The sequence below is a fragment of the Notechis scutatus genome, chromosome 2 (assembly GCF_049901735.1).
Source record: "Notechis scutatus isolate UNSWTSFEM ecotype Mainland chromosome 2, rNotScu1.2, whole genome shotgun sequence".
Taxonomy (NCBI): Eukaryota; Metazoa; Chordata; class Lepidosauria; order Squamata; family Elapidae; genus Notechis; species Notechis scutatus.
The window spans coordinates 101538282-101562645 of NC_142010.1; the positions used below are offsets into that span (position 1 = coordinate 101538282).

Consider the following 24364-nt stretch of genomic DNA (forward strand, 5'->3'; position numbering starts at 1 on the left):
AAAGAAATAGAAATATAAAAAAGAAGTAACTGCTAGAAAACAGCAGCTTCACTGCTGACAAACTGAAAAGGAGACACTTACCAGTAAAACCTTCCCAGGAAGCTCAGGATCATCCTGGCCCAAATGCCCAATTTGAACTCTATCCCCGTCCAAGTTCAACTTCTCAATGGCAATGTCCCTGGATGGGGGGAAATGCCAATCTTAAGAATTACATGGAAAATTACTACAGAAATACAACCTGAGGAGAAGTTGGGATAATTCAGGTATTTACTTCAGAACATCAAGGGGTTGAAACACTGATGGCTTTCCAAAAGTTTCTGAACTACAAGCAGCCCTAGCCTTCATGGTCAACAGTAAGGGATGTGGTAAACTAAACATGGGGATAACTTTTACTATAGGCCTATAATCCTGAGGTGATTTAGCAGGACATCTTGTGGCCCAAGGAATTTTACATTAGCCCCTCAAATACAGGCAGAGCGATGGCTCAGCAGTTAAGACGCTAGGCTTGTCAGTTGAAAGCGGACAGCACGGGTTCAAGATACAAGCATTGCTCGATGGGATGAGCTCCTGTCTTGGCCTAGCTCCTGCCAATCTAACAGTTTGAAAGCATGCAAATGTGCGTAGTTAATTAGGTACCACTTGGGTGGGAAGAAGAGAGTGTTCCATGACATCAAGCTGGCCACACAACCGCAAAAATATCTTTGGACAGCATTGGCTCAATGGCCTTTGGAAAGGAGATGAGCACCACCCCTTAAGTCAGTTATGACTAGCAGAGTAAAATCTGCAGGGACTCCTTTCTTTCCTCAAATATATGTATTCAGAAATATCCAAACCTTAGCTTTCTTTCATCAGCCAACAGCAACAAAGTAAAAGACGTACAATATGAAATAAGAAAACATGGTTTTTAAATGCTGCAGCAGCTATTTTTAGATTTTTAGCTGTTCATCCCCCACCTTCAAGTATAAGAAACACCTACCCAGAGCCCTGCCTACTTTCTGAGCCAGATGTTGGAGTCATCTGCGTTGAGGGGCTATAAGTGCCTGTAGTACTGGCAGTGGGAATGATGCGTCGCAGGAGACGTACCCATGTGGCAATATCAATGTTCATCTGACGAGCACGCAAGAAAGCTTTCCCTAGGAAAGAAACAGATGAAGAACAGCTGGAATTTTGCAAGTGATGGCAAGCATACAAATTAAGATTCCTTAATTGACGGGGTCTGTAACATGCCCCTTCTGCCAGACCACTGTTGTATATCCAATGTAAGCTATTATCCTTTTACTTCTAGCTCCATCCAACATGGACTAGGAAACCTGAAGGCTTCCAAATGTTATTGGACCCCAATCCTCGTTAAACTCATTCAACCTATCCCCAAGTATGAATTATAATAAAGCAGTTATGGTAAAGGATCTTTTGTAAGGAAATTAAAGGTATTTAGGTACTCTTAATATTTAAAGTATGCTATGTGTGTTTCTAGATATCCATGCATGTGTATTTTTCTCATAAACGATACAAGTATTGAACATTTAATGAAAACAACTACTGAAGCCATTTTATGAAAATGATGTGTTCAACTTATGAAATGTAGTATTTAAATGCAGCAAAAAAATAGCTGAGTATGTTACAAGACTAAATTTCATTGGCGAGGCCAATAGGTTACTTTTCTGCTCAAGATCCTAGCAGGAAATGTTGCCTTGGAGAAAAAAAAATGGAGAAGCTCATCCCTGGCCTGCTCATCCTCATCCTTCCTCATTCACACAATGAGAATAATGTGAACAACCATGCATGGTATGCAACAGCAACAACAGATCTTCCACAAGAAAAATATGCCAATGTGATACTCCATCACTTATTTCCAATGCCATTTCTCTGTCAAAGCTAACCAAGCTGGAAACCAGTGTGACTCGGTCCTTCAATATTGTAGACTAAGGAAGCATCCAAGCAGACCAGGCAAAACTGGCTGATCAAGATTCAAACTGTGATCTGATTCCTTACCTTGCTGCTTGGAAAAGACCTTCTTCTGTCGCTGGAGCTTGGGTATGCGCTCAATGACAGGGTTAAAAAAGATAACCTGCAGAAAGAGAGTGTACTGTAAGCCAGGCAAAGGTGCAGTGCATCCTGAGAAACAGCTCCTGCTGCAACACTGCTGCAGTGAAAAGCAGCCTTGAAGCTCTGAGGCTGTTCAGCAAGTTCAATTGACCCAGATGCAAACAGCAACCTCTGGCTGACTGGGGCTGAGGAGCCTCCATCTAAAAGGAGAAATTCAGTCCTTCTCCTCCTCTTGCTCATCAGCCATCATCAGCATTTCATCAAACATCAGCCCTCAGAGTGCAAGGCTCCCACCCTCAGTTCTACTTCCCCACTTTCTACACTAGCTGGAGGGTCAAACCCCTACCCACTACATTAAAATACAAACCTATAACCAGAAATCACAAATGTTAATTTATGAAGACTTTCCTTCTACTCTTTATCTTTAATAAATTCTAAGTGAATTCCACCTGGCTGAAGTATAAAATAAACACAATCCCAAAATGATTAATGCCATAGAGAAAGATCTTTAAAAAAATGAAAGCTTGGAATAATAAGAATATATTATAATAAAATCTTAGCAGTATGTCTGAGAATACAAAGTATGGGATCCAATCCCATGCTAACGCCTCGAGAGTCTACAAGCAAGCATGACTCGTATGGCTTCTGGAGAGTCACAACTGGACAGGATAAGAACCTTTAACCTAATTAGTGAAGCAAAATGAAACTAAAATATTTTTACTTCACTTAGCATTTCAAGGATAGTGTTAATTATGTGTAATGTGAATTGTTTGTGACGGCAAAATTTTCCATAAAATAAAAGGTTCCATTATAACTGACCAATATTAAAAGGATGAAATATTTATCCATTACAATCCATTATTTTGCAATGATTTGAAATTTATCATTATGTAATGTGTAGGACCTCAAAAAATAATAATGTTGTTCCAGACTATTTGACAATTTTGCTCAGTAATTCCGCAGTTATATGTTCATTTTTTAAGGCTGAGCTTTTATTACAGGGACATTTTCACTTATCTTTTCCGTAAACTGTAATAAATTATACATCGAGATATTCCACAGATAGTTTTAGTGCAATTTAGTTCCGATCTAGAGCTAAAATATTCCATTATCATATTGTGATTTGATTGCTGAAAATTGCAACTTCATTTTTCAAAGATAATCAGGGAATATCTTATCCAATATTAAACATGGGGGGTGCACATAAAGAAAAAAACTAGGTTGATTAAAATATGGGGGATTTTTGCAAATAGAAAGATGTGAGATGGGAATAGCATTGATAATTATTTGTCCCTTTTTTTTTAAATGGCAGTACACAAATAGCATATTGCAACAGAGCTCAGTATCAAAATAATTGATTAAAAGTAATAACATTATTTCAAAACGTATTTGTAAAAACTAAATTTTCACAACAGAAAATAGTGCCATGTCTGTTCAAAAAGAGAGAGAGAGAGAGAGAGAGAGAGAGAGAGAGAGAGAGAGAGAGAGAAATATAATGTTTTGTCCTTCTTGAGTTACTGATGACAAACTGTGAGAGGGGTGTGTGTCTTATTGTCACACTGGTTAACAGTTCCCTGAAGAACCATTTGCTGTCTCAAAGTACTTGGGATTTTAACACTCATGAAAAATTGCTGACTTCTGGGAATAAGGTGAATCCCTTGGAATTGAGCAGCTAATAAATTCAAATAAAAAAGCTTTGTCTGTTTCTTTTCACCTGACTCCCACTTCACTTCATTGCTGATAAGGCATGATGCAAACCGGCTGAGTGAACAAACCGAAGAATCTCACACAACAGTTTTAATATAAAGAATCCTTTTAACTCCAATACAGTGCAGTATCAATACGGGATAAGGGATAGACTTTCTCTCCAGGCTGAATAAACTAAGAAGCAAATGCCCGATTCCATAATGAAGCAGCTGAGTAGAGATGGGATCCTAGGATCCATAAGACATTATTCTCTACTATAGCTCCATTTATGCCTGGTCATTGGCCAGACTGGTGGGACATCTAATGGCCCACATGTCTTCCCCACTTTACTCCCTTTGGGGGGGGGAGGAAAACTTGTGTAATAACATATCTAAGTATGTGGTTTTCTAAACATACAGCACGCATGGATTAATGGTGGAATTATCACACGCAAGATCTGGAAACAGGAAAATAAGATGCCTGAATACTTTTTCAGTAGCATGTAGATAATAATGTTCTCCCTTCATTCTCTCTACAACAGTAATATGTACAGATAACACATATAAAAGTCACCATTGTTTAAATCCATTCACTGTATAAAAGTATTGCAGGACAATATTTGGGATATATTGTTGCTAGGTAAAGGTAAAGGTTCCCCTCGCACATACATGCTAGCCGTTTCTGGCTCTAGGGGGTGGTGCTCATCTCTGTTAAAAAGCCGAAGAGCCAGTGCTGTCCAAAGACGTCTCCGTGGTCATGTGGCCGGCATGACTAAACGCCAAGGTGCACGGAATGCTGTTACCTTCCCACCAAAGTGGTCCCTATTATTCTACTTGCATTTTTACAGGCTTTCAAACTGCTAGGTTGGCAGAAGCTGGGACAAGGAATGGGAGCTCACTCCATTATGCGGCGCTAGGGATTCAAACAGCCGAACTGCCAACCTTTCTGATCAACAAGCTCAGCGTCTTAGCCATTGAGCCACCGCGTCCTCTTTTTGGATTTCAACGATTTCTATCCATTCACTCAACTAAAATAATCTAAATACTAGAATGTCAGTTGTTTCCCACCCAGCTTGATGCTAATCTTTTTTGTTTTGTTTTGTTACCTCTGCTAACAGAGTGCCCTGTGGCTCCAACTCCAGGTGAATTTCATGGCGTTCATTATCAAGAAAATCTTCCAGCTTGAGGTATTTCAGGGCACAGAGACTGCGGTAGTCACGCCAATAGACACCAATCTCCAGCTCTCTTGACTGATATGGAGAAAAGGGACTCATTAAAAAGATCAGCAGCAAGTGGACATTGTCTCTACAACACATCCACCACTCCTACAGTGAAATTCAAATCATTTCCTAATAATCAGTTAACAGGTGCTTCACCGTATTTATCTGAAGAATGGTGGTCTACGCAAAAGTACCAAGATCATTATGAACAGATGCAGTTTAATAAATATGAAATATATTAATTAGAATGCAAAATGAAATAATTTCTATAATAACTCCTCTCCCAGCAGTTATTACTCATGTGACCATGGATTAAATTGAAGGACTAACGTGACTTCTTTGCCACAGAGATATGAGTAGAGAGATGTTTATACAGCAAAGATCTGGTTATCTGAAGCCCATTAAAAAGGCACCATCTCCACACGTACCCTTTCTAATTCGACTGTGAAAACCTGGTTCCAAGCTTGTAGGCCAATGGATTTCCAAGCGGTCTGGCCTACAACTCCATTGTCCAGCTTCAATACAGCACTTACTTCATCTACAAGAGGAACAATTGGAATGTTGAGAAAGAGCAAATAAGATTGAGAGCTGAATAAAAGGATTTCATTTCATGCTGACTTAACTGCATTAACACCAATACAGCACTAAAACATATCTACATCCCTCTTATTCACTCTCTCATTTTAGTGCCGATCACCCTCAAGACTACTTACTGCTGGTATCTTCCGATTTGATGGTGGTCCTGCCGCTTACACTACCACTGCGATTGTACAGCCCTCGCCCGCTGCGGCTCATGAACGAAGGCCGTGCTTCCCCAGGACTGTTGCAAGGCAGGCAGACAGTGGAGCCACGGGTACGTCCTGGGACAACCTCCAACAATCCACTGCAGCCCAACAACTGCACTTCCAGGGTCCCTGCCAACGAGAAACTGCTAAGAACCAAAGTCTGGAAAGTTTTGAAACAAAAACAATACTTTCTTTGAGCCTTAAGAGAGTGAGCAAGAGATTGGGCCAAAAAAAAAATCCTATTATCTCACTTGGATACATTAAGAATGGATTAGAAAGTAGACAAAACAATTATTGTATGAAATGGGGGATATTGATTAAGTGGAATGACCTGATTGTTGCTGTTATTAACAATTATGATTGCAATTTCATTTTTATATCACTTTCTTAAAGGGCTCAGGTAGAATTAAACATAGTCAAAAACTAAACTGAAACATCCTGGCAATAGATTGACCCAACCTATGCCCACGGGGAGGGGGAGTGCGGTCACCTGTGAGTGGAGATGGCTTTGATAGGGTATTATACTGGTTATGCTGGTAGGAAGTGGTATTGCGGGCACTGAAGGCAGGAGAGGAGGCCAAGATGAGTTCCTCCTTGATGATGCAGGCCTTTGGATGATCTTCAGGCAGTTCAGCCAGACGTTGTTCCAGAGAATATCGCAAAAGATCCAACTTCTGGCTTGATTCGCTCAGCTTGGTCTGTGCCTACAGCAAAGGTCCAGATCATCAGATACCAATTTGGCTCAGCCTAGCAACAACCCATTTTATATTCTTCTTCCATTTCCACACTGCTTCCAAAGTAAGACAGTCTGCCTGACATATTAACAATGATATATAGACTCAGCACCCTGTGGCACACAATCCTTAATTCTTTAGCAGGTGGGCTGTTGGGTTCTAGGTTGTAACACAGCTACAGAGCTTGTAAGTGGGAAATCAAAGTGCAGTATTCCCTGTGCCCATGGTAAAGGTTATAGGAAATTTATAAGAGCAAAGTATGCGATGGGATGGTCTTGTTTTTTAACTCTTCTCCAGCAATTATTAGAACTTAGATGAAAATGTTCTGACAATGAATAAACCTGTCACAACTTCTTTGGCAAAAACTAATTGCTTTTTTTTTCTTTGAGGGATTAATTGACGAGGGGCATACAAAGTGAGGCTTCAGAGCAACAGTGGCCTCCCAAAATGTCAACTGTGACCCACTTCAAACGTTTGTTTGTTTAGACTTCCCATGACCCAGGACAGACACAAACGTTGTCTTTGAACTGGAATTTTTAATATGCCAGAAGTGGGATATTAAATATAATCAGAAAGTCATATTAATTTAATTTAGTCAAATGCATCTTTTGTCTAAATTGAGATTTTTAAGACTCCATCCAAAAGTCAGACACAGTGCTTAGTCTAAAGACGACTGAGCCTATCTAGCACACAAAGTTGTGTTTAAACAATATGCACACCGACTGAGAATGCTTACATGTAATGCTAAAAACATCTAGAAATACCAGTCAGGGAACAGTTGATACAAAAGTTGCAAATATATGTCATAGAATGGCATAATTGAAAAAAAGAAGTTTAGGTTAATTTCAAACTCACATAATTTACAGCAGCACTGAATTGCTTACTACTTCATTTCTTCAACCATTTTATGTATCTTTATTATACAATACCAACCAAGGGAAATGCACCATTACCTCAGAAATAGCATGACGATCCTGAACTTTGCTGGAGCTCAGAATGCGCAGTACGTTTTTGGCACCCTCAGATATAGCATATTCTACTTGGAAGTGATGGCGAAGCTCCTCAATTCTCAATTCTATGGCGCTTAGATCTGTGTTTCCTGCAAGGAACATGAAAAAGTCAGTCTATCTCCATTTATATGCTTAGTACCAGGGCCCTGATATGGCACCTACAATTTCCCTAGTTCACTGCCACCCTTAGCTATGTACTTCCCAGAATATGTACATTCCAAAGATATTCTTAGAAAATAAACACGATGGAAGAATATAGTCCAGTGGTCTATTGGAAGTAAGACTATTTGCTTACAAATAATAGCAAAGGAACCTCCAGAGTTGGAGGGAACCAGAAGAAATATAGAGAACAGCCTCACTGATAGGATATAAACATAAATGGATGTAGTGTGACTGCCTACCTACCACAGCAGCCATTTTGTCTCTTTGACATGCTCTTAAATTTTATCCAAAAAGGGATCCCTGGCTTAAAAGAATGACAGATCCCTTTGTGCCTAATATGTACTTAGCTCCAGAGGAAAACCCAAAGACCTGTATCCAGACCCAGAAATAGGGGTTTCACATCAGGTGGGGAAAAGACGGGACTTTAAATCATTAAAAAAAAAAATCATTTCGCAGTTCCTGAAGGGTTTGAGAGGGAAACAGGGACATTGGCCTTTCTGAAGTTATAGCCTGGCTATAGCATAAACAGAGCTTGCAGCAAACAGGGGTTTCTTCTTCATCCTTTCCTTCACCTTGCCCATCTTCCAAAGTCAGCTGCACCTCATCAGCTTGCACAGCCTTGCGAATCTGCATGCGGATAATATTTATTTTGGTTTTGCTATCTTGTAGCATTTGCTGGGCTGTCTGCAGCAACTTCCGATCCTAGATGGAAGACCAAAGGGTTGGATTGAATTCTCTCCAATAGAAGAAAAGTATTGAAAATCACAACAAAACCAATGTAGCTGGCAATAGGTTTGAGACAGACAGACAGACACTATAAGAATACACACAGAACAAATTGGATTGCCTTCCAGAGTATTAACAATTATTATCTCCAATAATTATATCTCATTAACTCTGCCCATCCAGCAAGAGTTGGGCAGTCTTCCAAAATGTAATCAATCAATCAATCTGACAGGACCCAGGAGATATGCCTTCTCTGTTGTTGCTCCTAGCCATTGGAACGGCATTCTGACTGAGATCTAACTGACCTTAACCATGCTGCCTTTGAGAAGGCATTAAAGAACCTGTTTTTCCCCACTTCAGCATTGGGTCTGTGACCAGTATGACCCATTGGATGATCCCCCCCCCGGCACTTTATGTGTCTACAGTATATAACATATTCTGGGTTTTTTTGTCTGTTTTATTACATAGTGTTATTGAATGTATCATTGTTCTTTAATGATGTACACCATCCTGAGTCGTGTGACAAATGTATGGTTATATATACAGAGCCTCGGTGGTGCAGTGATTAGAGTGCAGTACTGCAAGCTACTTCTGCTGCAGCCAGCTGCCTACAGTTTGGCAGATTGAATCTCACCAGGCTCAAGGTTGACTCAGCCTTCCATTCTTCCGAGGTGGGTAAAATGAGAACCCAGATTGTTGGGGGCAATATGCTGACTCCGTAAACCGCTTAGAGAGGGCTGTAAAGCACTATAAAGCAGTATATAAGTCTAAGTGCTATTGCTTATATAAATTGATTAAATAAATAAATAAATAAATAAATAATCACTTCCCAAACCTGGGGACTCATACTGTTATCCTCCACATGTTGCTAATGGAGCGGGAATGCAGGAATTTTATTGGGTTTTCACTTAATTACAAGAACTGTCTACTTTTTCCAGCCAAAATTGTTTCCAAATTAATTCTTTTTTTAAAGAACACTCTAAAATTCAGAGTTCTCAAATTGAGAGAAACCATAACTGCAAAATGCAAGCATTCCTGGTGCCAAAGCAACTAAAACAGGATTCCCAGAAGAATCGGCCTCTGTCAAAGTTCGTGGATGCTAAAATGCAGCATTGAGATCAATTCAATCAATATTTATCTTCTGGATCATAAAGATCAGCATACGGAATAGGATTAATTATATATGAAATTTAGACCACAAGTTGCAAAGTCATGGGCTACACCATTTCACTTGCTATTTTAAAAAGCATTTTTCCAGATCTTTTTGAACTGAGGATGGTTCACAGGAAGAAGTTGGCCTGCTAAGCTTCTTCCAGCTTAACCATAGAGGGTTAACCCCCAAATGAGCTTAATCCCCAAATGAGGTTTTTTTTCCCTTTCCCAAGAGAATGTTGAGATGTTTTTGTTTCTATTTGCAAAGCAAGGGAATGTACTACTTCAAGGTAACTTGAATCCCTTGAAGTAGCAGTTATCAGAAGCTGCTTGCTCTTGTGCTATAAACTGTTTAAACATTTTAGAACAGTGTATTCCAAAGGTTTCTAATGGCAGATATGTTGAGCATCAACACAGAGATAATTATGTACTTATCTCTAAGAAAGTTTGGAAATCAGCACATTGGTTTGTTACTTTGCAGGAAAAAAAAAATCTAAGGGCAACCAGGGATGCTGATATGAATTCTCACTGAAACGTTTTTTTGGTTACTTTGGTTTGGGAAAAAACTTATTAACATTTTTAAGAAAACGGGCCCACCAAAACAGGAAACGCTGGCTTAGATAGGTAATCAGATTCTTTATCAGGCTGAGGGCAGTGATGCAGATATTTATTTTGTATGGGCAGAAATATTGCATGAGAATAAGTGGCAAGAAAACAAACATACTTTAGCAGCACCATTGGCATACATCTGGATCATGTTCTCTGCTCCCTGCTTCACCTTCAACTCAATGTTGAGCTGCTTTTCCAGACCAGCAATACGACTTTTAGTAGCTGTTGATCGGCTGAGGCTGCCTGGTGATTGTGGGGCATCTAAAATGGGATCAATCATAGACATTAATATGAGCAGGACGCACATCCTAAAAAAGAACCATCTGAATTTCTGAACAGAAAGTAAAGAGAGAGTGTCACAAGCCTAGAAGAATGGAAGGTTCGCTGTGCTGAGGTCATTTGACATATGGGAAAGAAACATTCATCCTTCCCTTCTCCGATTCTCTTCCACATTGTGGGGTTTTTTAAAAACTTTCTTTTCATTCCTTCTTTTTCTCCTTTCCCCATTAACACTTTCTAGTCGATCTCTTACTTGATCATCCTACCTTTCCACCCCAATATTCTGGATTTTGCTATCTTGGGTTTGAATGCCAGAATGTCCACCAAGAAATGGTCTAACCTCTACAAAGTTTTGGGCAGGTCAATAACTCAACTAGGTAGGAAAGAAATGTAAGTAAACACAATAACTTAAAAGAAGAAGTCTACCCAATTTATTTGGAGAAATAATGTAATATATTTTCAAAATACTCTAGTCTCTTGCTCACTTATTATTTTATAATCTGCCTTTATTATTTTGATGAATAACTCAACATACCTAATACAGGTAGTCCTCAACTTATGACTACAATTGAGCCCAAAATTTCTGTTGCTAAGCAAGACAATTGTTAAGTGAGTTTTGCCACATTTTACAACTTTTCCTACCACAGCTATTAAGTGAAGCACTGCAGTTGTTAAGTTAGTAACCCAGTCGTTAAATGAATCTGGTTTCCCCATTGACTTTGCTTGTCAAAATTTCACAAAAGGTGATCACATGACCCTGGGACACTGCAAACATCATAAATATGATCTAGTTGCCAAGTGTCTGAAAACTGATCACATGATCATGGGGTTGTAAGTATAAAAAATGGTCATAAGTCACTTTTGTCTGTGCTGTTGCAACTTTGAACAGTCACGAAACAAGTGGTTGTTAAGTCAAGGGTTAACTTTACTCCTATTTTCCTCACAACAACAACCCTGTGAGATGAGGTTGAGAGAAGTGATTGGTTCAAAATCAACCAGCTGGTTTTCCATGTTTAAGGCAGAGCTAGAACTCATGCTCCCAGTTTCTAGCTTTTCTGCTTAACCATAATTCAAAGTGCACATTTTAAATTTTCTTTGACTTTCAAAGATCACAACAGGCGTATCTACTTACTCCCAGTAATCAACAGTCAAATACTTTACTTTGTTAAGGTTGGGAGAGGACCTTTGCAGTACTAGTAATCCAATTTTCAAATGTTCTCCTGAAGACTTGTCAATAGACGTCTGTTGTAAACAAATTTTAAAATGATTTTTATGTCTAAAATGTAGAAAGTGTTTTTATGTTCTTTCACAGCCACAGAATTAAATGTGTAGGATTACAATGCCTATCATTCCTCAGCTACTATAGATAATAAAAGTGGTAGTTAACCAGTCCGATTGGGAATACTAGTCTAGGAAAACAGATTTTGGTACTCTTATTTTTTTCATTTATTTTTACCGCTAATTACTGTTTTATGCCTTATTTTTAAAATATTACTTTAAGTGGTATTTTAGATACCTTGATAACCTCATGAATTATAGGGCACAAAATTAAAATATGTGTGGAGGACATAGGGAGTAGCCTTGAAAGGAAGAAGGAAGAGCTGCTACAAATAATGGTCAGATTTCTTAGTGTAGTCTACCTTGTGACTAATATACTAGTATCACATATTAAAGGATTTTGTGTTTCTGTGCCTGGAGTCAGTCTGAATGAACAAGTCCATGCAACACTATTGGCAACATTTTTAGAAGTGCTTTGACGCTGCCTTCCTCCTAGGGCCGAAAGTGAAAAATTGGCCCCAAACCATCCCACTGACTTCCTACCTTAGGGAGGACTAGAACTTATAATCTCCCTGCTTTTCTAGCTTGGTATATTTAATAACTATGCCAAACTCATAAAAGCAAATATCCTGGTTTAAATCACAGGCCTTTGCAAATATAATCCCATAAAACAGGTAATGCCAGTTACAAAGCAGCTGCATCTTATTAGTGCAGAGAAAGAGCCCTATCTGAATGAAAAGGACTTAACGCAGGACATATTTTACTTGAAAGTGATGAACTGAGAGACAAACGGAACATGTTATTATTTCATTAAGTGTAAAAGGTTAAACAATGGAAATACTGTATGTCAAATGTAGCAATAGGATTTATCACACTATTTTCTCAACTGAAGAACACATTTCCAATGAGGCCACAAGAAAAAATGGTAAGATTCAGTCAACTTAGAGTTGTTGTTTTGTTTTTTGAGGGTTAATAGAATTCTAAGTTTTTACTCTGTCTGCCATACATGTTTCTCGGGCAGATAGGCAGCAATATAAATTGGATTAATAAATACAGGTGAAACTCAAAAAATTAGAATATCATGGAAAAGTTCATTTATTTCAGTAACGCAACTTAAAAGGTGAAACTAATGTATGAGATAGACTCATTACATGCAAAGCAAGATAGTTCAAGCCGTGATTTGTCATAATTGAGATGATTATGGCTTACAGCTCATGAAAACCTCAAATCCACAATCTCAGAAAATTAGAATATTGTGAAAAGGTTCAATATTGTAGGCTCAAAGTGTCCCGCTCTAATCAGCCATAACATCTGCAAAGAGTTCCTGAGCCTTTAAATGGTCTCTCAGTCTGGTTCAGTAGGAATCACAATCATGGAAAAGACTGACCTGACAGTTGTGCAGAAAACCATCACTAACACCCTCCCTAAGGAGGGAAAGCTTCAAAAGGTAATTGCAAAAGAAGTTGGATGTTCCCAAAGTGCTGTATCAAAGCATATTAATAGAAAGTTATGTGGAAGAGAAAAGTGTGGAAGAAAAAGGTGCACAAGCAGCAGGGATGACCGCAGCCTGGAGAGGATTGTCAGGAAAAGGGCATTCAAAAGTGTTGGGAACTTTCACAAGGAGTGGACTGAGGCTGGAGTCAGTGCATCAAGAGCCACCACACACAGACGGATCCTGGACATGGGCTTCAAATGACATATTCCTCTTGTCTAGCCGCTCCTAAGCAACAAACAACGTCAGAAGCATCTCACCAGGGCTAAAGAAAAACAGAACTGGTCTGTTGCTTAGTGGTCCAAAGTCCTCTTTTCTGATGAGAGCAACTTTTGCATCTCATTTGGAAACCAAGGACCCAGAGTCCGGAGGAAGAATGGAGAGGCACACACTGCAAGATGCTTGAAGTCCAGTGTGAGGTTTCCACAGTCTGTGTTGATTTGGGGAGCCATGTCATCTACTGGTGTTGGTCCACTGTGCTTCATTAAGTCCAGAGTCAATGCAGCCGTCTACCAGGAGATTTTGGAGCACTTCATGCTTCCTTCCGCAGACAAGCTTTATGGGGATGCTGACTTCATTTTTCAGCATTTTCCACTGCCAACAGCACCAAAACCTGGTTCAATGACCGTGGGATTACTGTGCTTGATTGGCCAGCAAACTCGCCTGACCTGAACCCCATAGAGAATCTATGGGGCATTGCCAAGAGAAAGATGAGAGACATGAGACCGAACAATGCAGAAGAGCTGAAGGCCGCTATTGAAGCAACCTGGTCTTCCATAACACCTCAGCCGTGCCACAGGCTGATAGCTTCCATGCCACGCTGCATTGAGGCAGTAATTGCTGCAAAAGGGGCCCAAACCAAGTACTGAATACATATGCACGCTTATACTTTTCAGAGGTCCGATATTGGTCTATGTACAATCCTTGTTTTATTGATTGCATGTAATATTCTAATTTTCTGAGATTATGGATTTGGGGTTTTCATGAGCTATAAGCCATAATAATCACAATTATGAAAAATCACGGCTTGAACTATCTTGCTTTGCATGTAATGAGTCTATCTCATATATTAGTTTCACCTTTTAAGTTGCATTACTGAAATAAATGAACTTTTGCACGATATTCTAATTTTTTGAGTTTCACCTGTAATTAATAAATAAAACCATGAAGGAGGTTTTTTTTTATAATACATATATTATCTACATTCTGTGGACGCTGCTACTCTATTAGAGCATTTATATAATTTATATTCTATCTCTGTACATTTTGGGTCCTAGATGATATTAATTGGAAATTAATTGGAAATTTATGACCTTACTACCGTCTAATGCCAGATCCACAAAATATCATGGATCCAGCATTAGATGGTAGTAAGATCATAAATTTCGGAACTAATGTTTTCTCTCCTTTTGATTTCCTGAGGGAAAAAAATGTAACTATGAAATTAGATGCTTATTCTTAAGAAAGACTGATAGAATGGCTTGGTATTTACTGCTTGGTAATTAGGTTACTTGCTGTACAGTAAAGGAAGCCAACTAGAACAAAACTTTTAAAGAAAAGTAGCTTCCTGTTATATACCTTAGAGGAATAAAATCATGGTAGCCTCTGGTAGAAAAAAAAAACCAAAGGGAATCTGGTAGTGCTTTTTCCAATTAACACATTTTATTAAAAGGTGTAAATGTGGTGTAAATGTGGTATAATTGTTAAGGTGCTGGGCTAGAAATTAGAAGGTTGTGAATTCTAGTTCTTCTTTAGGCATAAAAGCCAGCTGAATGACTTTGGGCCAGTCTCTGTCTCTCAACCCAATCCACCTCTGAGGATTGTTGTTGTGGGGGAAATTGGGCGTTGGTTCTTACCTGATATGCTTCTTCTCGTAGAAATGCGTAGAGCATCCATGGAATGGGAGGTGCTCTAGTCTCGCGTTACACAGGCTGAGCTGTAATTGAGGGAACGCCCTCCTCCTCCACGTGACTCCTCCTTGCGTTCCCCCCCAGTTTAGCGAAACAAGAGGACAAAACTAAGCCTCTAACTCAATTAAGAAATTCAACTCTGAACAATAATAATAATAAGATCATTGGCCGAAACAGGATTCCCTACCAGACGGAGATAGAAGGGTGGGGATGGATGCTCTACGCATTTCTACGAGAAGAAGCGTATCAGGTAAGAACCAACGCCCATTCTCCGTAGAAATGCTACGAGCATCCATGGAATGGGACATACCAAAGCATGTGTGTCCTACGGGCGGGAGTCCGTCTGGGTCGGAATCTCTTCTGACTCTCTCGCCACCTGCTGAAGGACTCGCCTACCAAAAGATGCCTCAGCGGAAGTGTCAATTCTATAGTGCCTTATAAAGGGAGATGGGGAAGCCCAGGTGGCCGCCCTACATATGTCATGGATGGAAGCCTGAGTGGCCCAGGCTACCGAAGTAGCCACACTCCTGGTAGAGTGAGCAGTGATTCCACGAGGGACCGGTAAAGCTTGAGTTAAATAGGCCTTAGATATGGTAGCCCTGATCCATCGGCCTACAGTAGACGGGGAGACTTTGCAACCCAGCGTCTTCGGCTGAAAGGAAATGAAAAGCGACTCAGACTTTCTGATGGGCTGAGTTCGATGGATGTATATATGGAGGGCTCTGCGCACATCAAGGGTGTGCCATTGCCGTTCCCTCTCCCGTACAGGCTTCGGGCAAAAGTTAGGCAGGACCAATTCTTGTGCTCTGTGAAAGGCCGAATTAACCTTTGGCATAAATACAGGGTCAGGTCTTAGGATCACCCGATCCGGATGGAAAATGCACAGGTCCTTTCTGACGGATAGAGCTGCAATTTCAGATATCCTTCTTGCAGAGGTAATGGCCACTAGGAACACCACTTTAAAGGTGAGGAACTGGAGCGAGGTCTCCCTGAGAGGCTCGAAGGGAGGTTTGGTTAACGCCAACAAAACCTTATTAAGGTCCCAGGTCGGGTATCTGTGAACCATTGGGGGGCGCAGATTGGAGGCTCCCCTGAGAAAGGCCCTGATACGAGGATGGTGGGAAAGCGGCGCAGACGAGTCACCAGGTATCACCGTTGAAAGAGCCGAGACCTGTCGTCTCAGAGTGTTTGGAGAAAGACCCTTGTCTAGACCGTCTTGCAGGAAGGCTAGAACCTGCGCCACGGAAGGAGAGAGCGGATTGATAGAAGATAAGCGGCACCATTTGGAGAAACTGTTCCAGGTTGCATTATAAATGCGAGTGGTGGAAGGGCGCCTAGCCGCCAAGATGGTAGCGATGACTTGAGGCGAAAAACCCTCTGCCTTTAGCTTTTCCCGCTCAACCTCCAAACGGCTAGCTGAAGCCACTGTGGATCTGGATGGAGGAGAGGGCCCTGAGACAGAGAGACTTTGTCCGCCGGAATCCTCCATGGAGGGGCCACCGACAGGTTGCGAAGGTCCGCAAACCACGGTCTCCTGGGCCAATATGGTGCTACTAGGAGAATCTCCGCCTTTTCCAGAACCAGTTTCCGAACCACTTTGGGGATTAACGGAAGAGGAGGGAAGGCATAGAGAAGGCCGGAAGGCCAGGGGCAACGGAGGGCATCGAAATTCTCTGCTCCGTTGGTTGGGTAGCGGGAGAAAAACCTTGGCGTCTGAGCGTTGCGCGGAGACGCAAAGAGGTCTACCAGAGGCTGGCCGAAAATAGTCGTTGCCTTCTTGAATAGAAGAGGATGAAGGCGCCATTCCGCGTGGTCCAGCACGGTTCTGCTGAGCCAATCCACGTGCATGTTCGAGGCTCCCGAGATGTATTCCGCCTTGATGGATAGAAGATGTTTTTCTGCCCAGCGACAAAGACGTTCGGCTTCCCTCATCAGGCGAAGAGAGTGAGTGCCCCCTTGGCGGTTGACATGTGCCTTGGTTGTGGTGTTGTCGGTGAGAATCAACACATGGCTTTGTTGTACCTGAGGTAGGAAGGCCTTCAGAGCCAAATACACCGCGTGAAGCTCCAACCAATTGATGCTGCAACGCTGTTCGGTGGCGGACCAAACGCCCTGAGCCGAGAGGGAGTGAAGGTGCGCTCCCCATCCTAAAAGACTGGCATCCGTAGTGAGCGTGACTCTTGGAGGATCCTTGAACAGATGGCCCTTGTTGATGGAAGGTCTTGTCCACCATAGAAGGGAGGTGAGCACTCGTGGAGGGACCCGCACCCTGATGTTGGAGTTGCTTCGCCCGGAACGTTGGTATGGCAGAAGGAACCACTGCAATGACCTAGAATGCAAACGTGCCCAAGGAATAATGGAAATGCAGGAAACGAGTTTACCCAATAGCTTGGATAAATCAAGCAAGGAGACCCTAGTAGACTGCCTAATGACCCTGATGGAGGTTTGGATGCTGATGAACCTATCTTGGGAAAGGAAAACCTTTTCCCTAACCGAATCGATGATGGCTCCCAAATGGGCTATCCGAGTGGAAGGAGTAAGTTGACTCTTTTCCCAGTTTACCAGGAAACCGTGGGCCTGAAACACCGAAAGGGTGGTGTTAGTGTCACGTGAGGCCTGATTGATTGGGCGACACCACTAAAATATCATCAAGATAACAATGAATTCGGATTGGGACGTGCCTGAGGTGAGCTGCTAGAGCTGCTAGCACCTTAGTAAAGGTCCTTGGGGCCGAAACCAACCCAAAGGGGAGAGCTACATATTGAAAATGCTGATGATTATAACAAAATCTCAAGAATTTGGAGTGTGCGGGAAGAATAGGAACATGGAGGTAGGCCTCGGACAGATCTATTGAGGTCATCCAGTCTCCCTTTCTGATACCCTGCAAGATGGATTGGAGGGTGTGCATTTTAAATTTGTGTCTAATAATAAAACGATTGAGTCTTTTTAAATCCAGAATGGGCCTCCAGCCTCCCGAATGCTTAGGGACTAAAAAAAGAAGGGAATAGAACCCCTGTCCCCGCTCCGAGGCAGGTACGGGCTGGATAGCCCTAATGTCAGTTAAATGCTGGATAGCTGAGGACATAAGCACCCGCTTAGCCGGGTCTCTGGATAGGGGAGAAACCATAAAATGATTTGGGAGAGAAGAATGAAATTGAAGGCAGAGACCAAATCTAACAGTGTCTCTGACCCAAGAATCCGAGGTGGATGCTACCCATTGGTTAGCAAAGTGCCTAAGGCGACCGCCAATGGGAAAAGAGCCGAAAGGGCTATCTGGGTCTTCGGGGCGCCCTGTTTCCTGAACCCCTGAAGGGCCTCCTGTAATTTCCCCCTCTCCTGCCCCTGTCACTTGAGTCCCCCCTATCCTGATAGGCTGGTCGAAAGGACTGCGAGGCCTGATACCTGGGAGTGAAGGACTGCTGGAAAGAGGGGCGAAAGGAGCCCCTCCGAAAGGGATGGGACCCTCTGGCATCTGGTCTACGCAAGATGGATGGGAGAAACTTCTTTTATTGCGCGTTTCCAAGAGCAATGGTTCTAGGGCAGGGCCAAAGAGTTTACCCCCAAAATGGGTGCTGATGCCAGCTTTGACTTATTTTTCACATCGGCGTGCCATTGCCGGAGCCAGAGTAGCCGACGAGCAGCCACGTGAGAGGAAATGGCCCGGGCTGAGAACTTCACTGAATGGAAAGTAGCGTCAGCTGCAAATTCCGCCGCGGCCGTAAGCTTGGCGATGTCCTGCTGGGCTCTTGTGTTAGAGGCCGGGACATGTTGCTTGAGTTGCTTAAGCCACCTTATAGAGGAGCGGGTAAAAAAGGAGGCCGCTGTGGCTGATCTTATGGCCCAGGCGTCTGATTGGTGCGCTTGCCGAAGCGCCAGCTCTGCTCGTTTATCCTCCAGTTTAAGTGCCTCTACGGAGTCAGTGGGATTGGAAGAAGAAGAAGCCAATCTGATGATAGGGTCGTCAACCTCCGGAGTAGCCAGCATTGCTGAAAATTCCGGGTCGAGATTGAACAACCTCTTGTCCTGATTAGAGGGGGCAGGGGAAGGACCTGTCGACGCCAGCTGTCTAGCTACTAGGTCGGCGAATATCGGGGGGGTGGGGATCACTTCAGTCTCAACGATGGGATGACTGAAAATGGCGTCTTCATGACCCCCCGGGGTAGCAGGAGGCGGCTCAGAGGTGGATTGAGGAAGAATCCCTGAGACATTTTTGGCTTTGAACAACAAAGATTTAAATAACTGAGGCTTGAACAGACCCACTATGGTTGGTTGTTCGGGGGAAATGCCCTCGTCTTCTGACATTTCCCCCTCCATGGGATCCCCCTCAAATATGGGTTCAGAATACTGAAATGACCCCCTATCGGAGCCTTCTTCATCCCCGAAGGAATGAAAGTCCCCTTCCTCTTCCACCAGGGCCTCCTCACCCTCCAGGCACGGAGCGTCCAATTGGAGAGGTACCTGACCCTGTGGAGATGTCGATCCAGTGATGAGTCTGGTGGGCATGGGTGTATGTCCAGGCGCCGCTCCCTGAGCCTCCGGCCTTGACAGTTGCTGCATGCCTTCAGCAATCCCCTGCCGGATGGCGAGCTGCATCCACTCCTTGATGCTGTCAGGAATGACAGAAGAGACCGGGTCTTCACTTCGTAGGCCCGCTGCAGTGGGCGTGAAGGTTGCTTCAGGGACATGAGGAGACTGAAGACTTCGGGTAGAACTGCACCTGGATGGGGAAGACTGCCCCGGCGGGGGGGCCTGAACAGTAAGAGAGGGAGGGGCAATGGCTACAGAAGGCGAGCCTTTGGAGCGTTTGCTGAATTCCTTCTCCAGAGCCTTATGACGACGCAAGGCGTCCCTTTGGGAGGCACTGGAGGAATCCTTGTCCCTTGCGTGCAGGTAGTGGGTTTTGGATTTGGCCTTTAAGGAAGGCCCACTAGGATTGCGCTCTGCCATGATACCAAAAGGAAAAAAGGAGAGGCGGTTGGTGTGCCGAGGAGTTCGGCCTATCACCTAGGCCGGTTTTCCTAAGTTGGGTCACGTCCCCCTTTTGGAAGGAAAAAGGAGAATTTCTCCTAAATAACTATCTGCTAAAAATAGTCAAAAGAATCTTTAAGGAAAGGTGTAGCCAAAGGCTGACCTAATAAAGGCAAAAAATTTGTTTTATTTTAATGTCTAATTTTAATTTAATTTTATTTTATTAATTTTTTAATTTTTTAATTTTTTTTTTAAAAGGGGCGGGCCCCAAGGTAGTAAAATATGAAATGAAAACCTACTGCAAGACTAACTAACTATAAACTGTACAAGAGAAGCCAAATACAACGCTGAGGCCAGTGCACAGAAATTTTTTTTTAATCCTTCTATATACAAAGGGAAGGATCACTTGCACAAACGAAAGCAAAAAAAGGTGTGTGAGGAGAGGCCTCCAAGGGCAGCCTCCCAGCGAACTTGGAAGGTATCTGCCAGGGTCTCTGGGTGAGTTGCAGGCAATAACACAGCAGCACTAACTGAGTCAAAGGAAAAAAGGCAAGGGAGAATAACTGGGCACGGAGCCACGGTATTCTCTGCAATACGGAGCCCACGCAGCCTAGTAATCACGCTAAGGACTCAAATTCAACCACGCAACTTTGGGCCTTTCTAAAATGGCGCCGATCACGAGGCGCGCCTAAAATGGCCGCCCGCAATGGCGCCAGCAGCCCAGAGACACACCAGCCCTTAAACTCAAAAAAAGAAAGAGCAAAACTCAGAAGGGCCAGGAGAAGAAGCGACGCTTCCTCCGATAGCGTTGGTGGGGGGAAGACGCAACGATCGGAAAGATAAGCACAGCAGAAAAAAACGGCTGGCTCCAAGGAACGCAGCCTCGGAGCGGCAGAGAAAGGAGGGGGTGGGGGGGCAAAGCTCCAACTCCCCCTAGCTCTCCCCTGAGAGCGAGAAACCTCGCTAAAACAATAATTTAGAAACCCAAATACGCACAAGAAACAAGGATTTAAAGAAATTAGGGCAAACCTGATAGCAAGCAAGAAAAGGAACCTGAAACGGCCAAGGAACAAAATTAGCTGCCTGTCTAGTCGAAGGCTGAGCTAAACTGGGGGGGAATGCAAGGAGGAGTCACGTGGAGGAGGAGGGCGTTCCCTCAATTACAGCTCAGCCTGTGTAACGCGAGACTAGAGCACCTCCCATTCCATGGATGCTCGTAGCATTTCTACGGAGAAAGGAAGCAGTACAATATTATGTATATTCACCACCTTGAGTTACTTATAAATTAATAAGGGAAGGATAAAAATGCTTTAAAAAAGACTTGGGGGCGGGGATATAGCTCATTTCACTAATGAGCTGTTCATGTGAACAGTAGCTCCCAAAAACTTATGACTTTCAATAAAACGTGTTATTCAAAAAAGTGCTACCAGAGTCTTGATTAAAGAAAAGGACCAACTCATATCTTTTAAGACAGGGCATCATGGGATGATTTTAGAATGGGTAATCCCACAGAATATGCATAGTGTTGTCAACACGTCATACCAAAATTTGTAGGACTAAATGGAGTCAGGGTCTAGCATTAATCTAGTTAAAATTCTCTCCTCTCATCAGTAGCGGCTGTAGGTGCACAGAATACATCACAGTAGCAATTCTCCAAAGCTTATAAAGTTCAGTGTAGCATTTCTTGTTTTTGTTTGCAGGAGTTCTGAATTCTGGGCCCAAAATCATTACTTCCACCAGTGAAGAGGAAATCGCCACACCCATGTACCAAACTATTTCTAATCCAGCTGTTTACTCTCTGAACTTCTCTCCTCCTCCATTTTGTGGCATGTATTTTAGAGTGGAGTCAGGTACAATAGCAGCCACTTCCTCTTTGATAAAGTCTCAGCAGCTTCCACATATGATGCAGTCCTAGTTGTGTACAGCATAGTTCTTGCCTTCCTGAACCTTCTACTAAAAGATGCAGGGCCAAGATTCCACAAGAAAGATAAGAGCAGAAACACAGGCAGGTCTACACAAAAAATTCAGGGGCACCATCTTGATTTCGCTTAATCTCTACAATATCAATAGGAGATGGCATGTTCCTTCTGCTGCTTTTTGTCCCATAAGATTAATTCCTGCCTGAGAAGATCAAGAGCTTATCTTTCTGTTACCCACATCTCTGAAATGGCTGGAATAAAAACTGGACAATGAAACAGTAGAGCCACCTGATCTGTTTCAGATGACCACCAGATTTCAAAGTTAGATTATTCTGTATCACTGTGCTACTATCCAAATCTGGTGGTTCGCATCCCAGATTGGGTAGCCCTAAGCAAGGGTGGAAAAAACATTCATCAAGTCTGCTGCCCTTCTGAACTCTCAGGCTTCACTTGCCAACTAACTGGAGTGTAGATTTATACAAAGAGCTTTTAGAAAGAATCCTTGGCAACTAAACAACTTCTATTAAAGTTTCATAATGCTAACTATAACATAAGGAAATCATTTAGTTTTGAAACTGTGTGTTATCTGTAACAGATGAAGCAAACTGAATCTGGATTATTAACATTAATTCTTTTCATGTGCTTTTCTAAAATATAGAACCAGATAGAAAATATAGTTAAAAATACTGATATTACACCTAAGTTTAGCACAACCCAAGTGATATTTTTACTTAATAAATGATTGTTAATACTTTGTATTTTTTTAAAATACTAAAAGTGGCTGACAGATCTCATTCATAGAAATATAAATGTGAAAACTAACAAAAATATAAAAATGCATGCATAATAATAAAAGTATATTGATTTTGAGATAGGTGATGGAAGGATGGATGTTATAAGTTGTCTGGAGTCACCTATGTATGAATTGGGCGGCTATATGAATTTGTTTAATAAATAAATAAAAATAAATTGATTCTGACAGTAATATGTTGATTTTTCAACAGCTACTACTCCTGGATTATCCGGCTACAATCCCCATAATCTACCATATAAAATGAGCCACTGTCACAATCCATAATAACTAAAACAAAGAGGAGGAAACTAGTCAGCCCAAAATTTTAGAGGGAAGACAAATGCTGTAGATTGGAGCAGAGGGATGGAAAGCACTTTGAATATTTTTTAATCTATATACATGCATTTTAATGATTTTTTTTCTTCTGCTAGCTCTTTTGATTATCTGATTATCTGAATGGTCAGAAATGTTGTACCTCAGGTTCCAAGTCATGAAAGCTCAAGTGGACTCTTTGGGACAGATGTGTGTGTAAGTCCACACATCTTCAAACTGCAAAGGTTAAGAAACACTGATCCAACCTATGTCAAAGGGAGATTGCTACTGTGGGGAAAAACAGGAAAAGGGGATGCTACACACATCATTTGTTGCTCTTGAAAGAAAGGCAGGATATAAATCTAGTAAGTAAGCTAAAATGAAAGAATACACCAATAAATAAATAATAGGCTAGACACATCAACCTATCTGTAACTAAATTCAATTTGTTAAAGAACTTGAACAATAATTCAAATGAATTATTACTCACGCAGGGAGAATTTATTATTATGAGACATGTATTACAAATCAGAGCTGCATTCTTATCAATCTCAAAGTATTTGGTTTCAAATAAGTGCCTTTACTTTCAGTGTTGGAAAGTCTACAGAGATAAGATAAATTTCCAAGTTCCATATACTCATGCATACACAGGTTACTACCATTTTTTTCCTTCCTAGTGTTTCCCCACAAGTGCAGGGTCTACATTTTGGAGAGGGGGATCAACACTTAGTTGCAACAGGAATTGACTGACTGGCTTTGTTGCCTGAGCCTGACATTGCGAGTTGAGAGAGAGGACTGGGCCAAAATCACCCAGCCAACTTTTATGCAGGCTTAGAAGTCACAGTCTCATTCTAGCTTGGTGCCTTAACCACTAGACCAAACTGGCTCTCACACATACAATATACCACACACACAAAAAATGTACTAGGAAATCCCTGGAGAATATATGGAGACGCTATCAGATCCTGTTAAATAAGTAATGCACAATTTTTGACAAAGTAATTGCTTCTTTTGAAGTGCCAGCCGTTATATCAGAGACAAACACAAACATTACCAGAGTATTGCCTAATTTTCCTATCAGCCGTTATATCAGAGACAAACACAAACATTACCAGGGTATTGCCTAATTTTCCTATCAGCCAACAGTTTTCAAAAAGGTGTTGCTGGTTGTTTCGTTCCTAACCAAAGAAACCACTAAAAACTCAGATTAAGAATGCCATAAAACTCTTCTAGGGAAATTTATTGTGCCTCTTCCACTGAGAGCTGACAACAATTTGTGTAATT

General features: G+C 41.9%; 1 protein-coding gene across 4 annotated transcripts in view; it reads right to left on the reverse strand.

The window, feature by feature from the left end:
- Window positions 1–24364, reverse strand: part of PKN1 (protein kinase N1) — an 83993-nt gene that overhangs the window by 11408 nt on the left and 48221 nt on the right. For all 4 annotated transcript variants that reach the window (XM_087955603.1, XM_026676931.2, XM_026676928.2 and 1 more), the window contains exons 3-12: window positions 10245–10390; window positions 8215–8344; window positions 7424–7569; window positions 6227–6440; window positions 5665–5865; window positions 5380–5489; window positions 4838–4981; window positions 1993–2068; window positions 977–1133; window positions 82–178 (exon numbers count right to left, since the gene is read on the reverse strand). In XM_087955603.1, the coding sequence (XP_087811729.1) occupies window positions 82–178; window positions 977–1133; window positions 1993–2068; window positions 4838–4981; window positions 5380–5489; window positions 5665–5865; window positions 6227–6440; window positions 7424–7569; window positions 8215–8344; window positions 10245–10390 (1421 nt within the window). The remainder of the gene's footprint in view (window positions 1–81; window positions 179–976; window positions 1134–1992; window positions 2069–4837; window positions 4982–5379; window positions 5490–5664; window positions 5866–6226; window positions 6441–7423; window positions 7570–8214; window positions 8345–10244; window positions 10391–24364) is intronic.